The sequence below is a fragment of the Aristolochia californica genome, unplaced genomic scaffold, assembly GCF_029961685.1.
Source record: "Aristolochia californica isolate CCGP_79_NKW_82.1479 unplaced genomic scaffold, dmAriCali1.0.hap1 SCAF_13, whole genome shotgun sequence".
NCBI classification, from domain to species: domain Eukaryota; kingdom Viridiplantae; phylum Streptophyta; class Magnoliopsida; order Piperales; family Aristolochiaceae; genus Aristolochia; species Aristolochia californica.
The window spans coordinates 23,408,676-23,425,521 of NW_027181804.1; the positions used below are offsets into that span (position 1 = coordinate 23,408,676).

Genomic DNA, 16,846 nt, shown 5'->3' on the forward strand with positions numbered 1-16,846 from the left:
CAAGACAAGAAAATAAAACTTTGAGAAAGTATGTAGATCAAACAAAAAAATATTAGAGTTATGGAGATAGAAGCTCTAGTATGACATGAATTGGGTATCCTACAAGTTATCCTCAATAAAAAAAATGATTTTGGATTGAAGAAGGAGAGATATTTGAGCACTCATCTACCCATAATCATGGCTGGAATTCTGATTTGTTGTTTTCTATTGTGGCTGGAATTTGGATGGCCTTTGAGAGACTTCTTCTTTCTTCTCTTTTTTTTTATATGTAGAGCAACATCATGAAACCCTAGACCCCTTGCTCTGATACCATGTCGAATCTAGGGATTCATGCTTAAAAGAGATGTAGAAGAAGTGTTAGAGACAGTGAGAAAAAAGTAGAAAGAGAGAGACGAGAGAAAGACTAGGTTTTGAGTGGGGACATGTAGAGAGAAGATAGAAAGCCTAAGAGGTGAGTTGACTCACTTTAATGAGCTCTAGCCCTCTCCCATGTTTATTTATAATGAATGAAGAAGTTGACAAAGGGTCTAAACTACCCTTGTACGTCCATGAATTAGATATGTAAGAATTACAGTTATGGCATTCATGATTACACGGGATAGTTTTCTTCTTCTTCTTGTACAGAAACCATTTGCCACTATGGGTAAAAAAGTTCAAAGCTTACAAGGCCGATCAATGGACACATTTTTTTTCTCTTAGATTGAAGTAAACTTCAAATATTTTTCAATTATTGTTCTCTTTGTACTTGCCTCTGTTGCTAATTTTAATCATGATGTTCTATATTGTCTATTTTTTGAAGGAAAAAATTCAATTTGATTTATGGCATGACGAGGTAACACACAATGTTGTGCATTCGATAGGGGGGGGATTATATTTTGGGGATGGTAAACCAGTATACATGCTTACATCAATCAAAATAGGGGTGATCCTCAAGAATGGTTGATGCCCTATTAGAGTTCTTGACCTCCAAAATCTCTTGTGTATCTCAAAATTGGAGTTCTTTACATGGATAGAGTTCTTGAAACATTTCTATACCGCCTAGACTCTAGTATTCAAATCTTCAGTTGCTCGCTTGTGGGTATTTCATCAAGATGATTTAACACAATTGGGTTTGAGGTTTTGAATTGAGTTTTGTCAATTCTTTGTGAACACCTTGATTTATGTCTCTTGAAGAAGTTGCATCTTAAATGCTCGATTACAAATATTAGTATAAACATTGTTAAGTTTTGTTATTATCATAATATAGATGAAGGTCAACCTAAATAAAGAATGTGATTATATACCAAATTAGACAAAGTCATTAGTGGAAAGTTAATAAAACAATAGGGAATTGTGGGGATAACTAAGACCGGAAATGCACCTATTTTCCTTCTTTTTTGTTTAGGTTCATGTAGGAAAAAAATTGTCATTCACGTTGACCTAGTCGTGTTAACCAATTCATTAGTTCAATTGATCAACTCATTTTGGTCAACTACATTTAATCTATTTATTAGTTTTGCATATATGTGATTTGATGAGGGGATCGATTTGATTGAATGTGGTTTCATTAGATGCTTTAGTTTTAGTTTGGTAACATTGGGTGAGAAAAATATTATAAAATTAGATAAATAAACTGATTGAATCGAGTTCTATTATACTAATTACTTTATTTGGGTCTTCGATAGATAAAAATCAACCAACCTGATTCATTTTAGTAGATTGAAAATGAGCGAAAATGAGACAGACGGTGTGCGAGAGACAGAGGCCCGAAAGAGCGTCTCGTGAGTGTCATGTACATGATTCTCAAAATTGGGCGGAAAACGCTTTTCACCGTTTACTCTTGGGACATGAACTTCTGAGTCATGGATAATCATGTACATGACATGATCTTTGGCGCTCCCTAACGACGACATCAGGACATGAACTGAATAATGCGCTTGATCTTCATGTCTTGAGTCATGTTGACTAACCCCCCCTAAAGAATCCCACATGATCAGACTAATCTCCCTTCCCCTTAATTGACAACGTAAACAAGAGAGATTTGTTGTGTTTGCAACTGGATAAGAAGGGTGTGGAGAACCTGAACCAAAAAAACACTCAGTTGTGAGATCCGGTTGAAGATGGAGTGGTTTTTTAATTTATATTTTTTTCAGGGGATGAAAGCAATTAAAAGACGAGTTGGGTTGTGTCCGGTGCCTCAGCGATATCCGTCCCCTAGGGTTGGTTTTTAGTTCCCGAATGTCTTCTTGCAACGCATCTCTGGTCTTCAAAGAAAACGAGTCAGCAACAATGGTGAAAAACGAAGATCGGTCAACGGATGTCTTCAAAACCATCTTCGGAGGATCTTCCAAACAGAATATGTTCCTCTCCCTCTTTTCGCTTACGAGTCCTTTTGTCGAAAGCCCAAACCCGAGCCACTGCAAAACTTGTTAATTCCGAAACTTCAACCCACAGAGAAGCCTAAACTTGGGGATTCGTTTAAATCGGAAGATTCTGCCGAGAGAAACATCCATGCGATTGAGCCGAATAGTCAGAAGAAAGACAGAGAAAAGAGGGGAAATTTTGTCGTCGAGAATGACTAGCAGAAAAGCAAAAAACGGAAGAAAACCGATGAAAATACAGAAACCCTCGAGAAGGATAAGAAAAAGAGGAAACGGAATGAAATTGAAGAGGAATACGAAGCGAAAAAGGTACGGAACTGTAGAAGAGACTGAAAAGAAAGACTCTGAATCTCGTAGGACGATTGTTGAAGAGAAGAGGAAAACAAGAGATGATTCAGCGGAACCAATGGTTTTTTCTGCAGAAGCTTACGACGATGAGAGTAAGCTTCAAAGAACTGTCTTTATGGGGAACTTGCCAGTGAAAGTGAAGAAGATGACGTTGATGAAAGAATATAAGTGCATTGGAGATATTGAATCAGTTAGAATTCGATCTGTACCAATATTGGATGTGAGTAGCTGACTTATCGATCTTTAGCCTTCGATAAATTAGAGTAATTTCGTTCAAGTGGTTTTCATATTTCTTTTTAGCAATTGATGAACTCAATATTTGTTTATTTTGTCAGAGTAAAATTCCGAGAAAGTGGGCTATTTTTGAGGGCAAAATCAACGAATCTATTGATAGGTAAGTTTCATGAAAGTCCATCTGTTCTACTGCAATGAGTTTTTTTCTTACCTCTGGTTCAGTTATGGTTTATATTACTTTTGTTATCAAACTACTTGCAATGCTCCATAAAATTCTATTTTGAGGTAGATCCGAACGTCCCAATTGTCCTGGAAACTTCATTAACCAGGCCTTAATCCTTTTGATCTGATATGAAGTTTTCTGATTTGTATATAATATGTATGCACATTTTCTCTCATTCGACATTGTTAACTATGTCATGAAGAGGATATCCTTATCAGTCAATGTCATCTTTTGCTTGTCAGTCTTGGGACTCAAGTCTCATGGGGCCTCTTTGATGTCTCATTTGTAACCTTGTAGGTATAAATATTTAATTATCAAAATTAGAAATCCTATTAACGGTTAGATCGTCTGACATTGATCAGCCATCAAGATTGAAGGAACCCGATTGCCAGTTGATTAATGATCAAAATCAAAGTTCTCGATGGTCAAGGCTTGAAGTTTGTCAAATAGACAATCAATTGGTAAAATCAGGCTTTCGGTCAAAATTTGAAACATTGTTAAAATTCATTGCTTAATTGATGGTTAAGATAAAGTGATTTGTAATAGGGCTACAACCAAAATAAAATAAGAGAAGAATGCCTCCTAAGCGTCACATAAGCAAAGGAGGTGGCATACAAGTGAAAAGTGGCATTGCAAGAGGGTTCCACCCAAGCAAAGGGATGCCATATGGGTGATACATGGCATCATAGGAAAGCTCTACATAAAGAAAAATGTGGCACCATTTCTAAATGGGTGAGATAAAGTGTCATGTTCTCATGGGAAGAAGAAGTCTTACCACATGTCTCTCTCTCCTTGCATGTGTACCTAGTCAAGGGGATAGGGAGAAGATAATAGAGAAAAAAAGGTGGTCGATTGAACCAAACTCACCACACTATAAATAAGATCCTTCTATAGAGTTAATGGATGACTTTTGGGGGGGGGGGGGGGAAGAGAGCATTTAGAGAGGCGAAATCATTAGAGAAACTCGTAGGAGCTCCAGATATTGAACTCCGCTATTTGCAACAAGTAGAAATCCTGTCACAACTCTATCAAATTCTCTTGAAGCTGTCATGGAGCTTGTACCAAGTAGATACTTTCCATTATCTTCCTAATGCTTCGAACTTCAAGTTAGCATGAAGCACTATTGGATTTCTGCAGTAAAGGTAGTATTAAACAATCATCAATGTGACTACTTTGCTACCATCTTGGGACCCTTTGGTCCAATACGAGGCCAAATTTCCTCGTCAAAGCACCAAAATAAAGACTAGCTGAAAAATTAAAGTTAGTCAACAAAGGGAGGCTGTAGTTCACCTGATAAGTCATTCAAGGCTCAAATCAAGTTCGTGTGTGGAAATTACATCAGAGGACCAAATTAGGGATAAGACCTCACGTCACTTGAAGCCTTGTAACTTTCTTTGTTGTTGTATCCACGATCACGTTGTGTCATGGACTAGATCCCTTTATACGTTGACATTTTTGGCATACTTTGTGGGACATCTCTATTTTTCATTTATTTATCCACAAACTTAAAAAAAGAAAATCAACCCTAAGTTAGATCTCAAGGCACAACGTAAGTGATTATCTCAAAGCCACAAGCTCAAATCTTAATTGCTCAAGTACAAAAAATGTAGATCTGATTGTCATCCATCTAAATCCAAAGAGGCAGCCGGACACAATCCATCATGGAGCTGTCAAAGCGAAAGGATGTTTCTTTAAGCATTATATTAACAACTAATTCTGGTCTAGTCATTCAACTAATGAAAAAGAAATTGCAAGGGCTCAAGTGGTCCTAAAGTGGAAAAAAAGAGAGACTTTGAGACTTCCAAATGTGCAAAGAAGATCGTATATATGTTGATCTTTTGGTAACCACGTCTATAACAATTGTAGATGAAGACTTTTGCCTCAAAACTCCATCGACAAGTCTCCTTTATCCTTCAAACCCTACAGTGTTGGCGATGGTAAAACAATACGAGGACAATTGCAGTAGTTCTTCTAAATAAGATGTGAGAAATATCTTGTTATCATGAAAAGAAAGTTTACAATAACCAACTTTCCCAATGGTTGGTGTATCTGTCATGATGGTGCAAACAAAAGCTTTGACAAAACAAGTTATAGAGCTACAACAAGCAACAAAGGAAAGGGATGAGCAAATCAAAGCAAGGGATACTTATACTACATAACTCATGTCCAAAATGTTCTTGATGACAAATCTTGGATTCCATCCCAAAATCCTCCTCAACTTTGTTCAGTTTCTGAGGGTACATCTTTTACTATAAATAGTAAGTCAACAAGTTCTTCAACACGCAAAAGGTGAGACTTTGTCAATTGATTCTCTCAAGATGATCATTGAAAGTGTTGTTCGAGACCTTCAACTAACAAACGAAGCACAAACGACGTCTCAAAATTTTTTTAGCCTTACAACAGGAGAGCCCAAATTTTAAGAATGCCGCTTGGATACAAATTACCCAAGTTCCAATAGTTTGATGGAAATGGCAACCCAAAGCAATATGTTACCAACTTCATCGAAACTTGCAACAATGCATGAACGTATGGTGACTTAATGGTGAAACAATTTAGTCGTTCATTAAAAAGGAAACAATTTGGTTTGTTGAATTAGCTTTGGAGTCGATTGATAGCTAGCAACAACTTAAAAAAAGAATTCCTAAACCGATTCTATAACACTTGCCGTAGTGTCATATTGGTAGAGCTCATCAGTACCAAGTAGTGGAGGGAGGAAAAAGTAATCAACTACAATCGTTGGCAGAACTTGAGTTTGAACTGCAAAGATAGGACAAACTTCTCATCAGTGATGGAAATCCAAATGTGCACACAAGGAATAATGTGAGAAACCGAAATATTTGCAAGAGCAAGCCATGGAAGCCCACAATATGGAGATGCCGATTGCTTCTATGGGAAACCGCGTGTTGGGACTTTGATCTATTAATCACAAACAATCAACATTACAACTAAATCAGAGGCAAATTGTTCTCCAACAAAGCAAGTTGGTGGCAGACTCAATATGACTCTAAAAGAAAGACGAGAAAAGAAGTATCCCTTGCCAAAGGAGGATGTTTTGGAAACACTTAAAGAACTTCTCAAACAAAAATTGATAAATCTTCCATCTTTGACAGGGGCAAAGAAAGTTGGCAAAACAAATAATCTATAGTATTGCAAGTACTATCAAATTGTTAGACATCCGATAGAAGAATGTTTCACCTTGAAAGATAAATTCCTTAATCTTATTAAACAAAGAGAAATAATTCTTGATCCAGAGAAATCAAACAAAGAAAAATAGTTCTTGATTCAGAGAATGAACAAGTTGCAACATCAAATTTTGTCACGATCAAACTTTCGAAACAATAATGGTTTTCCATTAAAAAAAAATAATGGCTAAGTAAAAACTAAGAAGTTGGCCTCGCCTCATAGCAAATTATCAATGAACAAAAAACTCTTCTAAAACAAGTTCAATCACTCTGAGAATATCCTACTTCAAAATCGGCTTTGGTAAACTTGAGCCAATAGTTTTGGAAATTCTCAACTTACTTTGGAGTAAATTAAGTTCATCCAAAACGAAAAGTAAAGGGCACACAAACACTTTTCTTGCCAAAAGTTGAATGGAAACTTCCATGAAGGCAAACTTATAACTATTGTTTGCAATCACGCATCACACTCGAAGAGTTCATGCCAAAAGAGCTAAAAACATGCAATGCACTATACCAAAGAGAAAACGGCATAAAGTCATTATAGGAAGTCTCTTCTAGTACAAATTACTTGGGGGAAACATTCTTCCAAATCTTCATCTTCCAAACAAACTTATGGTAAAAAAGGTCATCTTCAAAACTCCAAGCATGAAACAACAAGAGATGAAAAATTGCTCTCAACTTTCGTACAAGATTCCTTAGAAAAAATTTTAGGCATCTGAAAAACTAGGGGGTTGACAATCGTTTTAAAAATGCAAAGTTCAAGGAAATCATCCTTGAAAGCCCATTTAAGCACCTCTTGGGGTAAACTATTCCAGAATGCCAAATTTCAAGCAAATCGCAGGCAAAAAGTTGTCTTCAAAATCCACATTTCAAACAAATCGTAGGCAAGAAGTTGTCCTTAGAACGCTAGTTTCAAGGAAAATTGGGGCAAGTCTCCTCCATTTCTTCAAGTTACTTGCAAATTCAATGGTTGAAGTTGTGCTTCAAATCTGAACTTTAAGCAACTTGCAAGGTGAAAAACCATCTTCAAAACTCTTAAGATTCAAACAGATGGGGGGGTGAAATTCTTCTTAGTAGCGGAGTTCACCCAAAGTTTTGATCTTTGGATAAATTTATAAACAGGAAACCATCTCACAACTGGAAAAGCCTACAACAAGTTTTGATAAAATTCATCACACTGCTCGGGGATGCCCAAAACCAGTTTTGGCTAAACTTGCAATTGGAAAAGCCCATAACAAGTTTCAGCAAAGTCGGTAATACTGTTCACAGATGCTTAAAACAAGTTTTAATAAAATCTGTCATGCTGTTTAGTGGCACCAAAAACAAATTTTAGGGTAAATCTCCTTGCAGATGGAAAAACCTATAACAAGTTTCAGTAAAATTTGTCATGTTGCTTGATGGAAAAGCTTAAAACAAGTGCTAAACCTCGTTGCAACTCGAAAAGTCTACGACAAGTTTAGGCACAATTTGACACCCAAAACAAGTTTTAGCTAAACTTCTTCACAATCGGAAAAGCTTAAAATGAGTTTTAACAAAATTCGTCCCAATGTTCTAGGAGGCCCAAAACAAGTTTTGGTTAAATATCATCTCATGTGGAAAATCCTACTACAAGTTTGAGAAAAATCCATACTGCTACTCGGGGACGCCGGTACAAGTTTTGGCTAAACCTCCTTGCAACTACAAATTCCCATAACAAGTTTCGACAAAGTTCTTCATGTTGCTCACAAACACAACGACCTTTAGAACCTTCAACAACAACAACAATGACAACAACAAAAACACCAAGCAAATCAGTAGCAGGCAAGCTAGCAACAACAAATCTTGATGCAACAACAACAACAACAACAACAACAACAATAACAACAATAATCTCCAATGATGGCCAGGCTAGTTGTCCAGAATTCTGCACGTATGGCAGAATCATAGCTTAATTCTCCTATATATGGCGCAACAACATCGGTTAGCAGTTCCAGCCTGCACATTCTTTTTTAAAATCTCCATGTCATCTTAATACAACAAACCAACACTTTGAAAGAATCCAGTTGAAGGCCTTCTTCTACTACCTGGATTGGTCTTGGTTACTTTGAAATCAATAATGGTGAAGGCCCTTTTTTCTTTTTGTCTTGGATCTGTTTGCATTTGCTTTGTTTGATGATCCTACTACACTAACTGGGGGAAATAACTTAGCAACACTGTCAAGCTAATCCAAGGTGAATGGTCAAACTCGTACAAAAGTTAGGAGGTTACTTGCCTTAATGGTACAAATCGAGGCACCGAAGGATGGAGCTAGTTGCATGATTGTATTAAAGGTGAAGGGGGAGCTAGAAACTTTGTTCGCTCAAATCAAGGTCACAAAAGATTGGCTTATGATTGAATCTACGAAATCTTAGACTCATTTAGGTAAACAAACATATCAATGGTACAAGACTATGAGGCGGCCTATCTCAAAGCTTGTTGGATTGTGTCACGAAAATGTTGACTTATGACTCAATTAATGACACTTTTGGATGGGTTCCAGTTGTGTGACCAATGATTTGAGGCTAAAAAATGTTCCTACCACACCAGTTTGGCAAAATAACTCAGTAGCACCATCAAGTTGAACCAAGGCAAATGGTCACACCATTATAGAATTTAGGAGGCCTCTCCTCAATGCTTGCAAGTCGAGGCACTAAAGGATGGAACTAGTTACTTAGCTATACAGAAGATGGTGGAACAATAAACTTTGTTTGCCTGCATAAAGTCATGAATTGAATTTGTGCTATCTTAGATTGATTTGAGTAGACAAACAAATCAATAGCACAAGACTATGAAGATGACTTACAACTCAACCAGTGATACTTTTGGATGGGTTCCAATCGTGTGCCAATGATTTGAGGCTCAGGATGACCACACTAGCTTGGGAAAATAACCAAGCAACCCTATCACGTTGAACCAAGATGAATGGTCACACTGTTCAGAAATCAAGAGGTTGCCCGCTTCAATGTTGGCAAATTGGGGCAACCGAAGGATGGAACTAGTTGTGTGGCCATATTGAAGGTGAAAGGGGAGCTAGAAAATTTGTTCACTTGAATCAAAGTCAAGAAAGGTTGGCTCATGACTGAACCTACACCATCTTTGATTGATTTGGGTAAACAAACAAATCAATGGTAGAAGACTGAGGCTACTTGCCTTAAAGTTTGCAGGACTTGGTCACGAAAATGCTGACTTACAACTTGAACGAACAACACTTTCGGATGGTTTCTAGTTATACGACCAATGATTAGAGGCTCAAAATGTCCAACAACTTCCATTACTAAAAAGTTGCTAAATCCTCCAAATTATACCTATAGAAAAAAATAAGTTCAAACATCGCAAAAAAAGAAGTAAAAATATGAGTGCAAGCAAGAAAAAAGGAAAAAAGCAAAAAAGAAACACAAAAGCTGCTTTTAAGAAAAGCAACATTTTTGTGATTTTTTTTTGTTTTTTTCTTCTTGCTTGCATTCATTTCTCTCACATTTTTCTCATATCTTTCACTTTTTGTGAGATGCTTGAACTCTTTTTTTTCCCTTTAGGTATAATCTGGAACACTTGGTTACTTTTTTCGTGGAGGTTGATGATTTTGAAATTATGGAAATTGTTAGTCTGTTTGATTGTATTTGGTCTCACATCTCGAAATCAACAAATTTTATGGCCAATTGTTTGGCCAAGCAGGGAGTTTCCTTGCAATCTCTTGTTGTTAGGGGTTAGCTCCCCCTTTTTTCTCCTTTTTTTTAATAAAATCACCCTTCATAAAAAAAATGATTGGTTGCATGATTGGAATCTATCCATAAGTGTCATTGGTTGAGTCATATGTCGGTGAATAGTTTCACTAGGTATGCCAATAATATACAAAAGGGATTTGGTTTGCGAAGTGACCCGATTGTAACTATAACAACAAAGAAAGTTATAAGATTTCAAGTGATGTCAGATCTTATCTCTTATTTGATCTTCTGATTAAATCCATATGTACAAACTTAGGTTTTAGCCTTGAGTGACTTGTCAGGTGAACTGTAGGGTTGACTAGCTTTACTTTTATTGCTAGTCTTCACTTAATGCTTTGACAAGAAAATTTTGCCTAGTGTTGCAGTGATGGGTCTCAAGATAGTGGCAAAGTAGTGACATAGATGATTGCTTAATGCTAACCTCATTGTAGAAATCCAGTAAGACTTTAGGTTAACTTGAAGTTTGAGGCGTTAAGGGGGATATCGTAATTGCAATAGAGTGCCTGCTTAGTGCAAGCTTCATGACGATTTCAAGGGAATTTAGTAGAGTTATGGTAGGATTTTTGTTTGTTGCTAGCTTTGTGAGGATTTTAACAAGGGTTCGAGATCTAGAGCCCTTGCAGGTTATAGAGGGTCCCTATTTATGGTGTGGTGGGGAAGGGGGTTTCAACCTCCCCACCTTTCTCTCTCTTTTATCTTCCCCCTCTCCCCTTGACTTGATACACTTGCAAGGGGAGAGACGTGGCAAAATTTCTTGTTCTTTCCATGAGAGTATGACACTTCATCACACCCAATCATGAAATAATATCACATTTTCTTATATGGAGCTTTCCTACGATGCCACGTGTCACTCATGTGCTATCTCCTTTGTTTGGCAAGAACTCTCTTGCAATACCACTCTCACCCATGTCGAACCTTTTTTGCTTATGTGGCACTTAGATAACATTCTTCTCTAATTTGATTTTGGTGATATCATTGCAATTCATTTTATCTTACCTTTTGATTAAGCTATGATCTTAACAATTGATCCAGATTTTGATCAAAGTTCTACAACAACTATAGATAGTAAAACAATTGTAAATGAAGAATTTCACCATGTCTACAACAACTGTAGATGATTTTTTTGGCTTCAAGACTCCATCATTCTCCTTTGTTCTACAAGCCCCATGGTGTTGGCTATGGTAAAACAATACGAGGGGCATTTTTTTTTTTAAGGAAAATGTGTGAATATATAACTGAGAAGAGAGAAAATAAAATACTTATCTAGAAAGACTTTCCTCCACAACAAGATATTGTAGGGAAACACCCTTTTTTGCTTGAGCGTTGACTAAATGATTTGCCGATCTGGGAATATGATTGCACTTACACTGCATTTCAGTAGCTAGAATACAAACATCTTCGAATAGCTCCCAATGACACCATGAAGGTTTCGAGGGCCTTGTGCACTAGCTGATAATAACTTTAGAATCACCTTCAACTAAGAGGACTCCCTTCAGTTTTTGTTTGAAAAGTTTCAACCCATTGTATAACCCATGTAACTCAGCACTTGTAGAATCTAAAATAACAAGTGGACCCGCATATGAGAAGAGAAGGTTCGCATTTTCATCATGTATTACTCCACCATATCCAGCCGGGCCTGGACATCCTAATGCACTTCTATCGAAATTTAATTTGAAGTGGCCAGCAGGAGGTCTAGACCATATTACCATTTTGGGATTTTTTGCCGGCGAAGACATTTCACAATATGAGGGGCATTGCAATAGTTTTTCTCAAAAAGTTGTGGGGAATCTGCAATGATTACGAAAAGAATGGTCGCTACAACTAACTTCTCCAGAAGTTTGTATATCCATCATGATGGTACATGCTAAAACTTTGGAGGCGCAAGTTGTAGAATTGCAAAAGCGATGAAGAAAATGGATGAGCAAATCAAAGCAAAAGATGCTTAAATTGCAGAACTCATGTACAAAATTGAGTCATTAATGACAAATCTTGGAGAATCTTCCCATTCCAAAAATCCCCTTCATCCTTACTCAGCTTCAGAGGGTACATTTTTTGCTCTAACAACAAGCCTACAAGTTCTTCAACCCGTAAAAGGAGACATCTTGTTAGTCGACTAGATGGTGAAACAATTCAGGTGCTCTTTGAAAGGAAATGCATTTGATTAGTTTGTTTAACTAGCTCCGGAGTCTATTGACAATTGGTAGCAACTCGAAAATGAATTCCTCAGCTGATCACAACAGTATCACATTAGTAGAGTTCATCAATACCAAGCAGTAGAGGGACGAAAAAGTAATTGACTACATCAACCGTTGTCAAAAATTGAGTTTGAATTACAAAGATAGCCCAAGCCTTTCGATAGAGATAGAAATCCAAATCTGCATGCAAGGACTGAAGTGAGGTTTGCTATACTTGTTTCGAAGTAAAAAGCCAAAAAATTTCAAGAGCCAGCCATAAAAGCCCACTATATCGTGATGTTAATTGCTTTTAAAGAAAACTACAATACACCAATCTCTGCACCTCAAAAGATAGAAGAATCAAAACCTTGTGTTGAGACTTTAGGCTAGGAAGTGTATGTTGTCAACATTGCAACTAACTTAGAGGCAAACTCTTCTACAACAAAGCAAGTTGGTGGTGGACTTAACATGCTATGGGATAGACGAGAAAAAAATATCATTTTTTAACCGAGGATGTTCTAGAAATGCTAAAAGAACTTGAACAAAAACTGATAAGTCTTCCATCTCTAAAACGGCCAAAGAGGTTTACAAAACAAATGATCACGGTGTTGCAAGTACCATCAAATGGTTGGACATTCAACAAAAAGATGTTTTACCTTGAAAGATAAATTCTTTGAGCTTATCGAACAAGGAGTAGTTCTTGATTCAGAGAGTGAACAAGTTGCAACATCGAATGTTGTGATCAAACCTTTAAAACGACAATGGTTAAGATGTAAACCTCAAAAGCTAAGAAGTCAGCCTCACCTCAAAGCAAAATAATGACCAGTGAACTTTTTTAAAACAAGTTCAAACATTCCAAGCATGGCCTATTTCAAAATCACATTTGGTACCTTTGAGCCAATAGTGGTGGAAGTTCTCAACTCACTTCAAATTAAATTAAGTGTGAGAAGTCAGGGATATTTTAGTCATTTCATAATTATGATAAATTTATAATAATTTATCTAGAAGATCCCAGGTTGGTAGTGGAGTTGGGGTATATTATGCATCTTTTTATTTTGTTTAGAAACTGTTTTCTGTCACTTGTGTACTCAACCCCATGTGAGGGGCAGATTAATCTTTTCGTAACACAAGTGTGTTGTAAAAGGGAGATGGGGGTCGATTTTCCCACCATAGCAGGCTCTCTCTTCCTATTCTTCTTCTTCTTCTTCTCCTTTTCTCTCTTCCTATTCTTCTTCTTCTTCTCCTTTTCTCTCTTCAATCGCTTCTCTCTCTTTATTTTCTTACATGGTATAAGAGCAAATCGGTTTGGAAACCAAGATTTGAAGTAGACTTCTTCTCTACTGAGGGATCAAACTACTGTTTGGAGAAGTTATTGCCTGCTTCACCTAGCCAAGGACACATGTCCACTTGCCCAGATTGATTTGGAGTTGTATTTTTGAGATTTCAACCTCTTCAATAGGTTTGATTGTTATTCTAAGAGGCTTTAAGGATATTAAAGGTGATTTTTCTCAATCCTAGATGAGTTTTTGTGGATTGTGGATCCATATACCTGCATATATTACTTTTGAATCTGTTAAGTGTTCGATTAAAAGTTTGTGTCAATAAAGTTGCTTTGCTACTACTATTGTGTTGGTGGCTGGTTATAGAAGTGGTCATGATAGATTATGGAGAAGTGATTACTTCTGTTAGATCCTCAAAAATTGCAGAAAACAGAGAATACATTCAGATAACTTCTGTAAAGTTAGGTGGGAAAATTCTTTGAACTAGTCCTGAGCATTTAAGAAGTTTTTGATTGCAAAAAAGAAAGCTAAATATATTTGAGAGGATCCACCTGTTCACATAACTGAAGATTGAGAGGCTGAGGATCATCGAGTACAAACATGGATGCTGAACTCTATGCAGCCTCATGTTGGTAATCAGGTTATCACTTGTGAAAATGCTAAGGATATGTGGAAGATGCTAAGATCTATTTTTTTATTATCAAGAAAGCAATTTGTCTCGTGTGTATGAACTATATATTAAGTTTTTCAGCATGAGCAGGGGAAACAAAATTGTGAGGAAATATTTGACTGAGATGCTTTGGGTGTTGCAAGAGATAGCAATACTTCATCCTTTTACTACTCATTCTGTGAAACTAAGAGAAAAGGATGAACAAATACATGTTGCCAGATTTTTGGATGGATTGGTGTCAGAATATGAGGCTCTAATAGCGGATGATGATGTTCCACTCTTGAGAAGGCTTATAATAGGGTAATTAGAGAGAGTGCAATAATGTGTCGGGAACCTAAAACTTCAGATGCTAAAACTCTTAACCTTTACTCCTCGTTTTGAGACAACTAGGGGAGAGGGGGAGGTAGAGGACGTGGTCATGATGGAGGCAGAGACTGAGGACGAGGAAGTGTTCACATTATGGACGGACCAATCACAATTCAGATAAATTTTGGGAGAAATTTGGAAACCAGCATGGACCAACTCCTCTATCTCGGAAGACATTGGAAGTGCACCTGAATCTACTATTAATCCACAAGATGAAATTCAGCAGTTACTCCATTGGTTGGGACAACTCAGTATTATACCTGTGACTGCTTCTATTGTGGCTGGTACATCATCTTTCGCTCATGTCAATCTAATTACGCTAGGTATGTTTGCACTACATGTTTCTTCTTAGCCATTGTGGGTTATTGATTTTGGGGCTTTAGCCCATATCTCAGGTACTTTATCCTTGTTTACCAATTTGGCCTCTGCTTCCTCCTATAAGTCCGTGATATTAGTAGATGGATCTTTCTCTTTTGTTTTAGGTGGAGTGGCTCAACCAATTCATCATCTTTCCTTATTATTTTTATTATTCGTTCCCAAATTCCCTGTTAACTTACCGTCTTTGAGTCAGATTACCAAGTTGTTAAATTGTCCAGTCATTTTCTTTCCTACTCACTTTTTCTAGATTTGGAGACGAGGATGATGATTGTTTTTAGACATGAAAGAGGATGCCTCTACCATCTAGATGCTACTCAAGCCAATCCACAAACCGCAATGGTTTTTTTTTTTTTTTTTTTTGAAATAGTGCTGATAATTGTATTAAATAGAGAAAATTATATTAGGGGGGACCATCCCATACAGTGAGAGATGGGAAGGAAGTCCTAGATTTAGTTAATTTGTCTGCAAAAGAATTTGCCGAATGGATTACATGGTTCCAAGAGCATGAAATAATGGTTTCGATATTGGAAATAGATTGTAGGGTAGACCAGTGGTGCCAAGGGGGGGGGGGGGGGGAAGCTGATCCCGACCCCCAGCTAATAACGACACTAGAGTCTCCTCAATGAGAAGATGTCTTGAGAGCCGTTCCTTGAAATATTTTGACTGCGGAGGAGAGCAGAGACTTCAGTTGTGGTAGAATTAGCGAGACCCAATAGACCACCCAATAGACCCGCATAAGATAAGATGGCCTCACCCAAAGAGTTGCTGAAAATGCCTCCAACTCTAGCTAGGCCGGGCAACCCAAGGCACTACCGTCAAAGTTTGGTTTGATGCTATCTGGAGGGGGGGACCATTCGACCATGCCGGGTGCCACTTAATTAGTAGAATGCCACCCTCTGTTTTGGAAGGAAAAAATCTATTGCAAGTTTTGAAACCAGAATGTTCCTAACTTGAAGTCACACACACTATTTCGTTCTTTGTATTTTTTGTTCATTTTTTTGGTCCTTGCGCTACCAAGTTGTCTCATCAGGCTTTAGAGTGCATTTTTCTTAGTTATCCATATCGTAAAAAAACGTTATAAGTGTTACAATCCTGCTAATAGGCTTTAGAGTGCATTTTAATAAATGTAACATTTTTTTAGACCCCCATTTTTTAGCGCATTGCCTCAGACTCCATGTCATTTTATTGTGGCTATTATCCCTTGTTCCTGTTCTAGTTATGGATAATTCCTTTGTACCTTCCACTGTTTTGCCTCTTCTACCATTGCAGGTATATTGATGCAAATATGTACACAGCCAATAGCCCAACAATGGCAACATCAAGGCTCCTCTATGGCCCTCTGACTTGATTGGATCATCTTCCTACCAGAGCTTATCCTGCCTTGACTTATTTACATCTTCTCTTTACCATAAGAAAAAGGTACTCGTCATCCTATTTCAAAGTATGTTTCTTTCTATAATTTATGCCCTTGTGTTCACGTGTGTGGAAGAAGGCTATGGATGAGGAAATAGATGTCTTGCACACTAGGAAAACTTGAACCTTGGTTGAACATCCTACAAATGTTACCATTGTGGGGTGCTGTTGGCTATACATTATCAAATATAATGTTGATGGAACTATTGAAAGATATAAGGCTTGACTGGTGGCTAAGGGTTGCAACAAAACATATGGTGTGGATGTCCTTGACACTTTTTCTCCAGTAGCCTATATGACCGCCGTTTGGATTTTGATTTTTGTCGCTAACACTAAAAAGTGACCTTTGATTTAGCTGGACATAAAAAATGTCTTTCTCAGTGGTGACCTTTTGGAGGAGCAACCTCTTGTGGTATGTTACTCAATAGGAGAATGAAAAAGTTTGCAAGTTGCATAAATCTATCTATGGTTTGAAACA

At 37.3% G+C, this 16,846-nt stretch overlaps 1 protein-coding gene across 1 annotated transcript in view; it reads left to right on the forward strand.

Annotated features, from left to right (window-relative positions):
* The first annotated feature begins 2,218 nt into the window (after positions 1-2,218).
* Positions 2,219-16,846, forward strand: part of LOC137949102 (uncharacterized) — a 50,732-nt gene continuing 36,104 nt past the window's right edge. Inside the window, exons 1-2 of the mRNA XM_068795377.1 lie at positions 2,219-2,928; positions 3,044-3,102. Of these exons, the coding sequence (XP_068651478.1) occupies positions 2,491-2,928; positions 3,044-3,102 (497 nt within the window). The 5' untranslated portion in view covers positions 2,219-2,490. The remainder of the gene's footprint in view (positions 2,929-3,043; positions 3,103-16,846) is intronic.